This window comes from Elephantulus edwardii, unplaced genomic scaffold (assembly GCF_000299155.1).
Source record: "Elephantulus edwardii isolate Elephantulus edwardi_28Jun2011 unplaced genomic scaffold, EleEdw1.0 scaffold00053, whole genome shotgun sequence".
Lineage (NCBI taxonomy): Eukaryota > Metazoa > Chordata > Mammalia > Macroscelidea > Macroscelididae > Elephantulus > Elephantulus edwardii.
Window position 1 is genome coordinate 14,523,194 of NW_006399803.1, and position 13,162 is coordinate 14,536,355.

The window sequence follows — 13,162 nt, forward strand, 5'->3', positions numbered from 1 at the left end:
TATCTATATATATAAAGAACATTTTTTTTAAAAGACTCTTCATTGCAAAAGGAACAGCTGGCCATTTCTGACTTCTACCTACTTCATAAGGGGGAACTTTCTCCACCAATAATATTTGTAGCACCAACACTTAGCTACATACACATACATGTCACCCCACAAGCTTTCTTACCTTTTTCCTACCAATCATTGGTCCAATGTTCATTGCTGACTCACAGATTGTACTCATGGTTGTAGAGTTTATTAGGGAAGTAGGCTGGAGAGTGGCAATGACAAAGAATGTCACGTGATACAAATTCAGATTTAGTCCAGCAGTCCAAAGGCAGGTTAACAAGACACAGTTCCTAAATCAGTGAAAGTCTAGGTTCAGTCAGCAGTCCCTAGTGCAAGAAGCCTCTGATTTCCTCAATCGTCCAGCCAACTTTGTATCATTTACAAATCAGCCTTTCTCTTCACTCATACAGCTCCAGGATTCATCTGGTTACACCTTGCTACAGTTTTTTTTCACAACAGTGCCACTGTATATTTACCCTCTCTCCACCACTATAGTAGTGGTTTTTCACTGTGTGGAAAGCACGTTCTTCTATTGACCCCACAGCTGTGAATGATTGGCAAGACCATGTGTCTGCAGTTAAGGTAGCTGGAGACCATGCCCCTAGCAGGGGCTAACATAATGGCTACAAAAGCCAATTTTCAAGAGTTCTCACACTGCAGGTGCCTATGACAGTTTTTATGATAAATTTATTAAGTAAAATCCAGTATCTTGGTATTCTTTATTACTTTATTTCATGTTTAAGCTTGGCTGCTATCTGGAATATTGATAGTTTGAACTAATATATGTATGACACCTCAGGGGAAGAACCTACTTTTGGAAAATCAGTCATTTAAAACACTATGGAGCACAATTCTACTCTGACACATATGGGATCTCCATTAGTTAGAACTTGACTTGGCATAAACCACTTTTCACAAAGTTTAAAAAAAAAATCTACTCTTATATTCAACATTTAACTTCCCAATGCCTTGATCATTAAATTGGCCATTCTTTGGTCTCATTGATGCTGACATCTTTTCAGCCTATGAAAACACTGCCAAAGAAAAGGGATAGTTCTATATTTTTAATGACCAGAAATCCCAAGTATTGTAGCTGGAGAAAAATTGCAAGACAGATCTGGGGAGCCATGTGGTTTTGCTAACGGTATCTGTACAGAACCTATCCAGAAGTTTCTATCTATCTAACGATCTCTTCAGATCTCTAGAGGTTGAAGAACCAGGAACCAAGCTGTCTCCACTTTTTCTGCCTTGGCATCCAGCACTATAAAAAGCACTATCCTAGTTGCCTAGGAGCCCATTTTCTAAACTGAAAAAGCTACGAAAACCTACAAATCAGCACAGCAAATACCATAGAGACAAATTCTTCAAAGGAGTTCTCCTTGTGCCTGCTTCTAATTTGGGCATAGCGAGAACTTCCTGCTCTCCCTAACCTGTCACCAGCTGTTCATGGAGCTGCTTGAAAAAGACACACTGTGGTGATGGACAATCATTACCAGAAAGCTGTAACCATAGTAAGATCCTGGGGGGGGGGGCAAACAGACTCTTTAAAAATATCAATTTGATTGCAGGTTTTGTGAAAAAATGCTAAGTAGAAGTATAGTGTGAATGATAAAAATTATCACAGAAACAGTTTTAGAAACTTTTTATAGCAGGTGTTCCAAGACAAGGAGATACCGAGGACTAACAAGAATTTAACTGGTAAGGAATTGTACTGTGTCACAGTATTGAGCTCACTACTCTAGAGGGACTGTACTCTCTGCTGACTAGTTGTGATCTCCATGTACAACTGAAGAACATACTATAAACAATACTCCAAACAAAACTCCCTTGCCTGTTGACACAGATTCCTCTGTTAGCAGTCATGACAACAATATAAACACCATGCAGATATTCCTTATCCAGTTTCTTTTCTCATAATCAGAAAATACCTCTTTATAAGGAAACAAATGCCACATGTTTCCTTCAACATGTGAGGAAAGACGTAGACGAGCAATATTAGTATCACCTGAAGTCTTGTTTGAAAGCCCACATAGTGGATTCTGCCTGATACCCACCCAATAGGTCAGAGCTGATCCGCCCTGTGAAACTGTCGATGCTATTAGAGCACCAGACTGTCACATCTTTTCTTCCTTTGGTTAGCAGCTAAGGGCTTCACGACTATGCCACCCGGGCTGTGGAAACTTGTTAGAAATGCAAATTCTCAGGCCTCATCCTAGACCTTCTGAATGAGAAAATGCAAAGTGGAGTCCAGCAGTCTCTGATCTGATGAGCGCTGTAGGTGATGCTGTTGCACTATGAAAGTTCCATTGTCACTACTCTGGGTATTCCAGAAATGCTATCAAGTCATGCTATCAGTTTAATTGTTTGGCTTTAGGATGATAAGGGAGCCTGCTGTAATCCCTCCAGCAGAAAAGATCCTAAAGTACTGTAAATTTGTTCACAAGAGGCACAAGAAGTATATACACTTCATTTGATCTAAAGGGCCAAAAGTCTTTTCCGTACTCTTGAACCTAAGGGTCTCTTTCTAACTGGGTCCAATCGAAGAGTGGGGTTGATTTCAGTCCCAGTAGAGGTCGCTGCCGTCCATAGAGAATGAGCGGAGCAAGGCAAGTGAAGCCCAGAAGCTTTGACATCACACTAAGCCCCTCCTTGCACGCACACATCCTGCTCTGCCTCTCTCTCTCACACACACACACACACACACACACACACACAGACACAAACACACACATACACGGATCGTGTACACTTCTCCAGCTCTCCTTACCCCCGGACCAGCCCCTCCCGCAGCAAGTGTGCGCCCTCGGTGCAGCCACACGGCGGCGACCAACGCAGCGCCCCCGAGTCTGAGAGACCCGGCGCGCAGTAGTAGCGGCCGCGGCTGCTCCGCTGGACCCGCTAGCAGCTGCCTTCTTCCTCCAGCGCTCGGAGGCGGCGGCGGCGGCTGGGACACCGCGTTGGGTTTCAGGCAGCCGCGTTTCCCCTCGCCGGGGCTGGACAGCACAGAGCCGCCACTCACACGCTCCTGGAACCTCTGCTACTCCTGTAAGAGAACGAGAAGCCGAAGAGAGAGCAGGACGCTTGCCAGTCGGACTCCTCAGCAAGCCCCTGAGCGTCCTAGCCTCCCCGCGCACGCTGGGGCGCCCGTAAAGCAAAATGCAGTCTCCGCGGTCGGCCTGAGAGAGAAAGAGGCCGCCGGCTGGTCCGGAATTGAGTCCCCGCGGCGGCTGCGCGTCCGGGCCGGGGCCCCTGAGGCCCGAGAGTGAGAAGGAGGCGGAGAAGCGGCCGGCCCAGGGTTGGCCGGGGGTGGGGACGAGGGACGGGCCCGGGGGAGGGCGCGGGGGGCGGGAAGGGGGGCCCCCGGCGGAGAAAGATGGCAATGTCTCTCATCCAAGCGTGCCGCAGTCTGGCTCTCTCAACATGGCTGCTTTCCTTTTGTTTCGTGCATCTGCTCTGCCTGGACTTCACCGTGGCCGAGAAGGAGGAATGGTACACTGCCTTCGTGAACATCACCTACGCCGAGCCCGCGCTGGAGCCTGGGGCCGGGGCGGCGGGCGGCGGCGCGGAGCTGCACACGGAGAAGACCGAGTGCGGGCGCTACGGGGAGCACTCGCCCAAGCAGGACGCCCGCGGGGAGGTGGTCATGGCCAGCTCGGCGCACGACCGCCTGGCTTGCGACCCCAACACCAAGTTCGCTGTCCCTGCCCAGGGCAAGAGCTGGATCGCGCTCATCCCCAAGGGCAACTGCACTTACAGGGATAAGATCCGGAACGCGTTCCTGCAGAACGCCTCCGCTGTGGTCATCTTCAACGTGGGCTCCAACACCAACGAGACCATCACTATGCCCGACACAGGTGAGTGGCCCCGGCGGGCAGGGGCACCTCTGGGGAGGGGCACTCGGGGTGATGGAGGCTCCCAGAAGAATCGAGAGACTGCCACCCACATCTTTTCTGGGGAACCCATGGCTGCGCAGAAGATGCGTCTCGCTTCCTATAACCTAATAAGTTTTTGTTCCGTGTCGCTTCAAGGGCTGTGCAGAGAGGAGAAGACTGACCATTGAGAGTGAAAGGAGAGCATGTGTTCCACCTGATAGAGTGCCCATCGCGAGGGGTTGACTGGGGTGGGCTAACTTTTCCGAGGAGGATCTGAAGGGTGCGGTTTGGAGCTGACTGTGTATTGTTCTCTGCTAGTGAAGGGTCCCGCACCTGTTTGGGATTGGTAGATCTGATAACACTCTCAGCCCTGGGCTGTGTGCCTCAGCCCCTGGTGCAGGCGTTTGTGTATCTAGAGGAGGGTAGGGTTACCTGCTGGTAGCTACCACAACCGTGAACTTGCTTCTTCATGTCAGGTGTTAGACCTTTCCTGGGAGATTGAGAGTCCCTCCTCTTTGGTTTACTCATGTTATCAATCATCTTAAAAGTACTGTGCCCCACCAGACCGTCATCTAGCGAAGCTGACAGGAGAACACAGTAGTAAATAATTCCTCAACAAGTAAGTGGAAGATGGTGGCTTGAAGTTATGCCTAGTTTGCCAGCACTGCTTCCTTTATCTGATCCGGAGGTAAAATGTACTGAAAGTATTCTTTTTTTTTTTTTTTAGAATAAGCCCATTGCAGGGTAGAAAGAAAAAAAGTTTTTAATAATCGCACAGTGCCAGGACTTGAAGTTCATTCACTTTCGGGGGGTGGGGAGGGAGGCTCAGGGGGAAGGGCGGGAGTTGCAATTAACCAGCTTCCTACTCATCATTTCTCTCCCCTAACTCGGGTGTTTACGTATATGCCAGGCAGAAGCGGGGCTTCCATGGTAGGCACTAAAAGGGGTTTCGGAGAGGATTATTTTGGCTTGTTTAGTTTCAGTGGCCTCATAGCCGTGTGTCCACGATTGCTGATTGTTTTTGTGTGTTTGAGAAGTGGGTGCAGTTTCCACAAAGGGGTTTCTGTGACAACTAGACTGAGGTAGAGGAGAAACGACACATTTTCTTGTCTGGAGTCATCTAGTGGAAAATGCTTTATTTAAAAGTCAAGTGTGAATAAGCTGTTGTGCTACTGAAGTAGACCAACCTTTGGCTACTTTTTCTGGGAAGGAGTGGTGGGGGTTTGGGTATTGATTTCCATTACTAGAGTTATGTCACTTATTGGTGCAATATGCAGTTGGTTTATCTCTAGTAATCTACACCAGCTGTTTCTGTCAAGAAACTATTTCAGCCATAAGACAAACAGGTTAGTAAGTGTGGAGAAATTGGCAGGACTTTTGACACAGGTGACTAGAAAATGCAGTGAATTAATTAATGAAGAAGAGAGGCAGTTAACGTCTTAATAAAGTTACCATGCAACACTTAAGAAACGCCTGGCATATTTTCTTAATCTCAACAGTTTTCTGGGGGGTAACATATTGTATTCTGATCTTAGTCATAGGAACTCTACTTCAACTTTATAGTATTTAAGAATTTTAAAGACACTAAGAGAGATCTCTAAGTTGTGTTAAGTATCTTTAAATAAACAAACTTCGGATGTAAGATCTTGGATGAGTATAAAGGGAAGAATTTTCTTTTGGGGGAGAGTCTTTAAACTCCAAGAAGATTGTTAATAGACTTTGCAAGTTTCTTTAAATGTCTATTTGTGCTGAAATCTTAAATTCATCATCTTCAAATGTAAAATAGGGAGCATTGTTTGTTCCTGTCTAAAAGAGCCCTCCAGAAATTCTGACACTGTGGATCAGTTAATAGACTGCCTTTTTTTGAGAAGTTAGCTGGCTTCTTATGCAAAAAATGATTAGGAAATAGTGGGAGTAAAGCATTTAGTAACAGTTTCAAATTAGAGGGAGGAAAAATGTAAATTGTTAACTAAGTAGTTTTTATTGCCAAAATATTTTTATACTGTATCTAGTAACAACCATGAAACTTCCATATTATCATCTAACATAAGAGAGGTCATTGACTGTAGTCAGAGAGCACATGATTTTATTTTAGAGTCACTGTCTTAGCTACCTAGCGCTGTGCAGAAATCTTCCCATAGCTCATCTGGTCTTTGTTCATTGGTGTTCAAGGCCTCAAACCTGTTCCTGAGATGGTTTTGAAATTTGAGTGGAGTAGACTCAAGGTCAAATTTTGATTCCTGTGGATTTAATTTTCTTCAGCTTAAATTTGGATATGAGCAGTTGATGATCTGGTCCACAATCAGCACCTGGCCTATTTTTCACAGCTAGAGAGGATAGAAAGAGAATTGATGCCTTTGAGCTGTGGTGCTGGAGAAGAGTATGAGAACAAACAGGTTCATCCTGGAGAGGGTGAGACCAGGCTGCTCCTTGGAGGCAAGGATTCTGAGGCTTCATCTGACGTACTTTGAGCATGTTGCAAGGAGGGACCAGTCTTTGGAGAGGGTCGTTATGCTTCGGAGGGTAGAGAAACAGTGCAAGAGAAGGATGAGAGAAATTGACTAGGTAATAGAGATAGGTGTGTCAGAGACAATAAGGATGCCTCAGGATAGAGCAAGGTTCAGAGCTGTTGTACATTTGAGTTTCAGGCAACTTGACAGCACATAACAACAATCCAGAAATAGGCGCTCTGATGGATTAGTGGCAAAAAGCTGCACTGCAATTCCAAAGACACGAGGTCGGAGGTCACAGCAGCTCCATAGAAGGATGGGCAGTCTCCTACCGTGTGTTTAACTGCCTCTGAAAACCCTCCAGAGGTCAACTATGGGGCTTGTCCAACTCTCCAGCACACAACGACAACAATACAGAAATAATGGCTGGCTGCTTTAGGAAAGGGTCTAGATTCCTGGTGATTTTTATATTGTATGGCATCTATCTTTCTGCATCTCTGTTAGCTCACTTGGACTTTAATCTCTTATATCTCAGAAGAGTTTGGCTTAAAATATTCTTTACACTAATACTGTTATTTTGATCGAATAAAGAGAGCTCATTCCCAAATGGAATCATAGTCACAAGTATAGAGAGTAGCAGCACTTGTTGGAATGGGCACAATTCAATCCATAACACTCCCATTACAAAGGGACATCTTATTAAAGAGATATAGGTGGGTCATCATGATAGCCCTTCACTGTACTCTGAACCTGTTCTTTTGAATAGCAGATTGTGATAGTGCAAGTTTTGCTGGTAGTGTTTACATGTAGCTGCAGAATTTGAAACCTTTGGTTAAATTTGACTAAAATTTCTAAATTTACCTTAGGGAAGTACATCCTTACTTTGTAATTTTGGGATGCAGTGTGTGTTTGTGTATACAAAGTACCTCAGAATTCTATGCTGATGTTCTCTCACCTCTCCTCTCGATCCTTTATTTTTGGAATTAATAGCTTTCGTGTGAGGAGAAAGTCTGAATTTAGAGCTATGCAAAATTTAGTATCTATGCATTTGGAATGATATGACCCCCAAGACAAACCCAATATCATGAAGCTCAACTAAATAGAGAGAGTTTTATTGTTTTCATTGTGTGTATTTCCTTTTTCTACTTACATGGTTTTGTATTTTCTTACTTTTTAAAGGGAGACCTGATAGTACAATGGTTAAACCACTTACCTGCTAACTCAAAGATTGACAGTTCAAACCTGCCACTTGTTACAAGAGAAACATATGTGCTTTCTGCTTTTGTCAAGATTTATAGCTTTGGAAACCCTAAGGGGCAATTTTACTATTTTGTGTCCACTTCTTCAGATAGTCATCGAGTTGTTTCTGACTGTAGGTCATACAAGCTGCTCATCTGGCTATCTTGGAGTCACTGGTGGATTAGAACGACTGGAAATGTGAGCCCTTTTTATTTACCAGCACAACATCTACAGACTATGCTGCCAAAAGCATAGTTGCATCAACTCAATGGCTGTGGGTTGGGTTTGGTTTTCGTTTGTTACTTCCATAGCTGTATTTTCTCATTCACTATCCCTTCTACTGGAACAGGCAAAAAATTTTATTTTGTAACCAGTTTTTAAATTATGTTGTTTTCTTAAATAGAATAGCTTTACTGAGACATAATTGCATACCATACAGTTTACTCATCCAAAGCATCCAGTTTAGTGGTTTTGGCATACTGACAGCTGTGCAACCATCAACACGATCAAAGACATTTTCATCATCCAAAAAAAAAAAAGCCCTTGTCCATTACCAGCTACTCCTCATTTCCTATCAGCCCCACAGCTCTTATCAACCACTAATAGGCTTTTTGTCTCAAAATTTACCTATTTTATATGTTTCATATAAATGGAAACTTGTGATATGTGATATCTTTCACCTGGCTTCTCTTTAACTTACCGTGATGTGAAGGACTGTCTATATTGAACTTTGGAGTGGTACTTAATTCCTTTTGTTTCCAAGTAATAGTCATTGTATAATATACCACATTTTATTTATCCATTCAATGGTTGATAGACAGGTAGGTTACGTCTCCTTTGTTATGAATAAAGCTATGAACATTCAGGTACAAGCTTTTACATGGATATATACTTTGGAGTGGAGCTAATGGGTAATATGTTAACCCTATTTAACCTTTGGAGGAGTTGCTCAACTTTTTCTCAAGGGTTCTGCACCAGTTGGCATGCTCACTGTCTACGAGTGAGGATTTCAATTTCCACATCTTTGGCAACACTTGTTATCTGGATTTTTATTTTAGCCATCCTGGTTACCCTCATAGGTAATTATGCTGCTAATCTAAAGGCAGTGCCTCTCTGATAGTTCTAATTTGCCAGCCACTCTGGAGGAGAAAGATAGGCAATCCCATCCTATGTGATTTACATCCTCCAATAACTCATCAGAGGGTCAACTGTGTCTCGGTTCTAACTTGCTGGCAATGGATTGAATTAAGGGGATGTGAAAAGCCCCTGAGTAGGGAAGACAGTTGACCTGATTGATTACTACTAGTCAAATGGAGATGTGAGTCTACATAGAAGTGAAGTATCTAGGAAGAAAGGCCTGGCAATCTGCTGCCAAAAGAAAAAAAAATAAATCAGTTACTTGAAAGCACTGTGGAGCACAGATCCGTTTTGACCCATATGGGTTGCCCTGATTTTAGAATCAACTCTTCAGTGACTGGGTTAGAGGTAGTTGTGTTTAACGGTTGTGAAGTGGTAGTCTTTACTTCCATGTATCTGATGAGTAATAATTATTTTTATCATACTTTTAATTCTTTTTCTGTTTTTCACTGTACTGATTTTCCTCTCTGTACCTTCTATTATTTGTTCTTTCCTGTACTTTCAGCTCAAATGTGATTAATCCTGCAGAAGAGAGATTAGATAGAAAAACAATCTACATCTAGATAGAAAATCTAGAGTCAAATCTTCCATGAAACAACCTATTAGACCAGAAATTTATATTTCTGTACATAAAGGCTATGAGAAGCAGTGAACTGGGGGTTTAGAGAGCCTTTGCTTGAGTTTGCCTTGAGGAAAAGCAACAGGGACACAGAGAAGAAAGTTTCTCCCTGGTGAGAATGAAAGAAATGCTGCTTACACACACACACACACACACACACACACACACACACACACACACACAGAGAGAGAGAGAGCTCAAGAACGAGCGAGTGAGCGAGCTAGCTTTAGTTGCAGCTAAAGGCAATGGGAGCCAGCCTACACCTGAGAGCTGGTCAGATGCCTGTGGATCTTCTTACAGTGTAGTCTGAGAAGCATGATGATACCTGACATTTCTAGAAGCATTTTAGGAAACCATCTAATTAGGAGTAGAACGTCTCAAGCCAACCATTTGGATTTGTATCCCAGCTCTGCTACCCTCTCACCACGTAACTCCGAGTACATGACTTATTCGTATGGGGCTTCAGTTTCCTTGGTAGTTCGAGGATTACAGTATTCTATCTCAGTTGATTGCTATAACAGTGGGCTCGAGCATATCCGAGATTATAAAGCTGGCACAGGGTAGAGCAAGATTCAGATCTGTTGTTCATAGGGTCACTGAGAGTCATAGTTGACTTGATGGCGCCTAACACAACAGCAACAATATGTGGAGAGTATTTAAATTTATAATTGGCGCACAAAATTCAATAAATGCTAGCTTTGGTAAATAAGTATTGAACTCAATGACAGTTTCGTGCAGAAACCACACACTGCATCATTATACCTCCAAGGGTTCACTGAAGCCCTGTACTAGGATACAAGCTCTTTATGTAGTTGCATAGAACCAGTTAGCTCAGAGAGCTAGTAGATTACAAGAACTTCAACCTGAAACGTGACCCTGAGACCAAAAGACCTACATGTTGCTCTGGTAACACTCCTGGCCACTCTAAAAGAAACTCCAGGAAAAGGTCCTGGGGAGAGTGGATGAAAAATGTGGAGCGAAACTCAAAAACGAAGAAAGAAAAAATTGTTAGGTTTGTGGGTCCAGTAGGGATTATAGCCTTTAGTCACCCTTCAAACCCAGAACAAAATGTACCTTTATAATTCAGTTTTAAGCCAAATAATAGGCCTTATAAGCAAAAGGGATCTCTGCTGACCTAGTGGCAAGGAGTTGCACTGCCAACCCAAAGGTTTACAGTTCAGATCCACCAGCTTCTCCAAAGGAGAAAGATAGTAAGTCTTCTCCTCTGCAGTTTATAACCTCTGAAAACCTTCAGCTATGAGGTTCAGCTATGAGTAAGTTCCAATTCAGTGGCACACAACAACAACAACAACAACAATGTGAATACAATACTATGGAGATAATCCTTAGAATAAACCATCATATAAAATCAAAAGGGTAGCCTTAGCCAGGGATGAAACTCCGAAAATTGGAAGAAGTTAGTGGGATAGGATTGATGAAAATCACAGAAAATGACTGAGAAGATTGTAATTATATGTAGATTTTGTAATGAATGTAAAATATATGTATGAATGACTTAATAAAATGTCAGTTTGCTTTGTAAACTTTCCCTCAAATCTCACTCATGATAGTAAAGCTCTTTACTGAACAGCCGTGGAAACTTCTGTTTGTGGTTACAGTGAGATGAGACAAGGTATTGATTGTAGCTGCTTCTGATGTTTCCTGAACATTGCAAGATTCTACTGTTGGCATCTTTGCTTTCTCTTGGTTTAAACAGAAATCTCATTCTAATAAAGTTATATATGATAAATGTGGTGGATTTATATGTATATATAGATTGCCAGTAACTGATATATTTTCTTTTTAAAAGATAATTTTATTTTTTCTGTTTATTGTTAGCACACAGTTAAAGAGAAATGGGGAAATCTAACATCCAAAAAGAATATGGAAAGACCTGATAAAAGACAATCTTTAATAGTAAATAGGAAAGAAGATAAAAAGGAAGAGATGATTCCAGTAAATATTTAGAGAACATATCCATCCTTGTTAATAAAAAAGGCCAGAATGTAGTATACAATATATGATAGGACTTCTAAAAAGTTTAGGGAGAGAAAAAAGGGATTTTTATTTACTGAGGCTCTTTTTTTTATAGCTGTGTGCTGAGAATTTAACTCATCCTTTTTTTTTTTTGTTTTCTTTTGTGGGGTTTTTTTTTTTTTTCGTTTATTCTATCTTTATAGCTATTTAAAAAGTATTTTCTTTTCAGGTCTATTTACATTCTAACCACTGTAAAGAAACTTGTCAGCTGTTTTTGAGTTAGCCCAGGACAAAATATTGTCTCTCCCTGCACCATCTGTGATTGGTTACAAATACTGTTGTAGTAGTCCGTAGTGTTTCCTTGGCTGGTTTTTGGTAGCAAATTGCCAGACATTTTTCCCTAGTCTGTGTTTGGAAGTTTGACTGAAATGTGCATCATTCTTGTTTTGTGTGCCATTGACTTAAAACCAACCCATAGCTGATTCTCGAGTGCATTTTCAGAGGCAGTGATCATTAGGGAGGAGATTGCCTGTCTTTCTCCCTCAGAACAGCTGGTGGATTCAAACTGCATGCTTTTGGGATTGTAGTACAGCTTCTTACTTCCAGGCCACCAGAGGCTCCCTATAACATTTAAATTTCCTTTGATCGGCTGTGATGGTTCAAATAAAGGTCATTGGCCATGAATCTGGGTTTTCTGAATTGAAGGCACTAAATTACCAGTCTCCCATGTGAAGAAGCTTTTTTGTTCTTTTTAGGCATCGCTGAGTCAACTCCAACTCATGTTGATCTTATGTACAACAAATTGAAACCTTGTCTAATCCTTCACTATCCTCTGTTTCCACTGTGCTGGTAAACATTGTGTCAGTTCATCTTTTTGGAGGTCGTCTTCTCCTCTAACCCTCTCCCTTTCCAAGCATTATGTCCCATTCCAAGGACTGGCTTCCCGTGATAACATGCCCCAGGTATTTGAGATGGAGTCTCACCAAGGACTTCATCCTTCATCTTTGCCACCAAGGAGAAGCATTTGTGTGTTTCTTCTAAGACAGATTTATTTGTTCTTTTGATATTCATGGTATGTTCATTATTTCTTCTTTGACTGTTTTCTTAATTGTCCAACTTTGATAAGCATATGAAGTAATTTAAAATAAACCTGGCTTTGGTCAGGTATACCTTTGTCTTCAAGTTATATTCTTGCTATTTAGCACTTTAAAGAGGTCCTGGATGCAGATTTTTTTCCATTGTAATACATATTTTTATTTCTTTTATTATTTTTTGTTTTATATTGGTTTGCATACAAAATTCATAGGCATTGTTTCCTTCGTGTATATTTTGTTTCACACATTCCTTCCTTCTCATTGTGTTTCATATGATCTTTCCTATATACTGTGTTTTATAAAATCACCATTGATCTATGCATACTATCACCTTTGTTTTCAGGTCCCACTAGATATATCCTAATTCCTTCACCTTTCCCCTCTACTTACCAAACTTGTTCCGCCTGCATTCACCTCCTCTCCTCACCTTCAGGTCCCCTGCCTCCCTCCTTTTTCCCCTTTGCACTTTCACCTACATCTTACTAGTTACCCTTCTAGTTTTACAAAAATGGTCTTATGCAGTATTTGTCCTTATGAGACTGAGTTAGTTCACTCTGCTGCTTCCATGAGTGGTGATTATGGACCCAAGCACAATGAAATCCTTGACAATGTCAGCATTTTATTGATTTACCTTAATACTGTCTGTTGGTCTAGTGTTAAGGATATTTGTTTTTTTATGTCGAAGTGTATTTCTTTTTTTTTTTCTATAATTATATTTTA

The 13,162-nt window shown here is 41.9% G+C and overlaps 1 protein-coding gene across 1 annotated transcript in view; it reads left to right on the forward strand.

Moving 5' to 3' along the window:
• The first annotated feature begins 3,427 nt into the window (after nt 1–3,427).
• RNF150 (ring finger protein 150) overlaps nt 3,428–13,162 on the forward strand; it is a 427,096-nt gene continuing 417,361 nt past the window's right edge. Inside the window, exon 1 of the mRNA XM_006887018.1 lies at nt 3,428–3,908. Coding sequence (XP_006887080.1) covers nt 3,428–3,908 — 481 coding nt within the window. The remainder of the gene's footprint in view (nt 3,909–13,162) is intronic.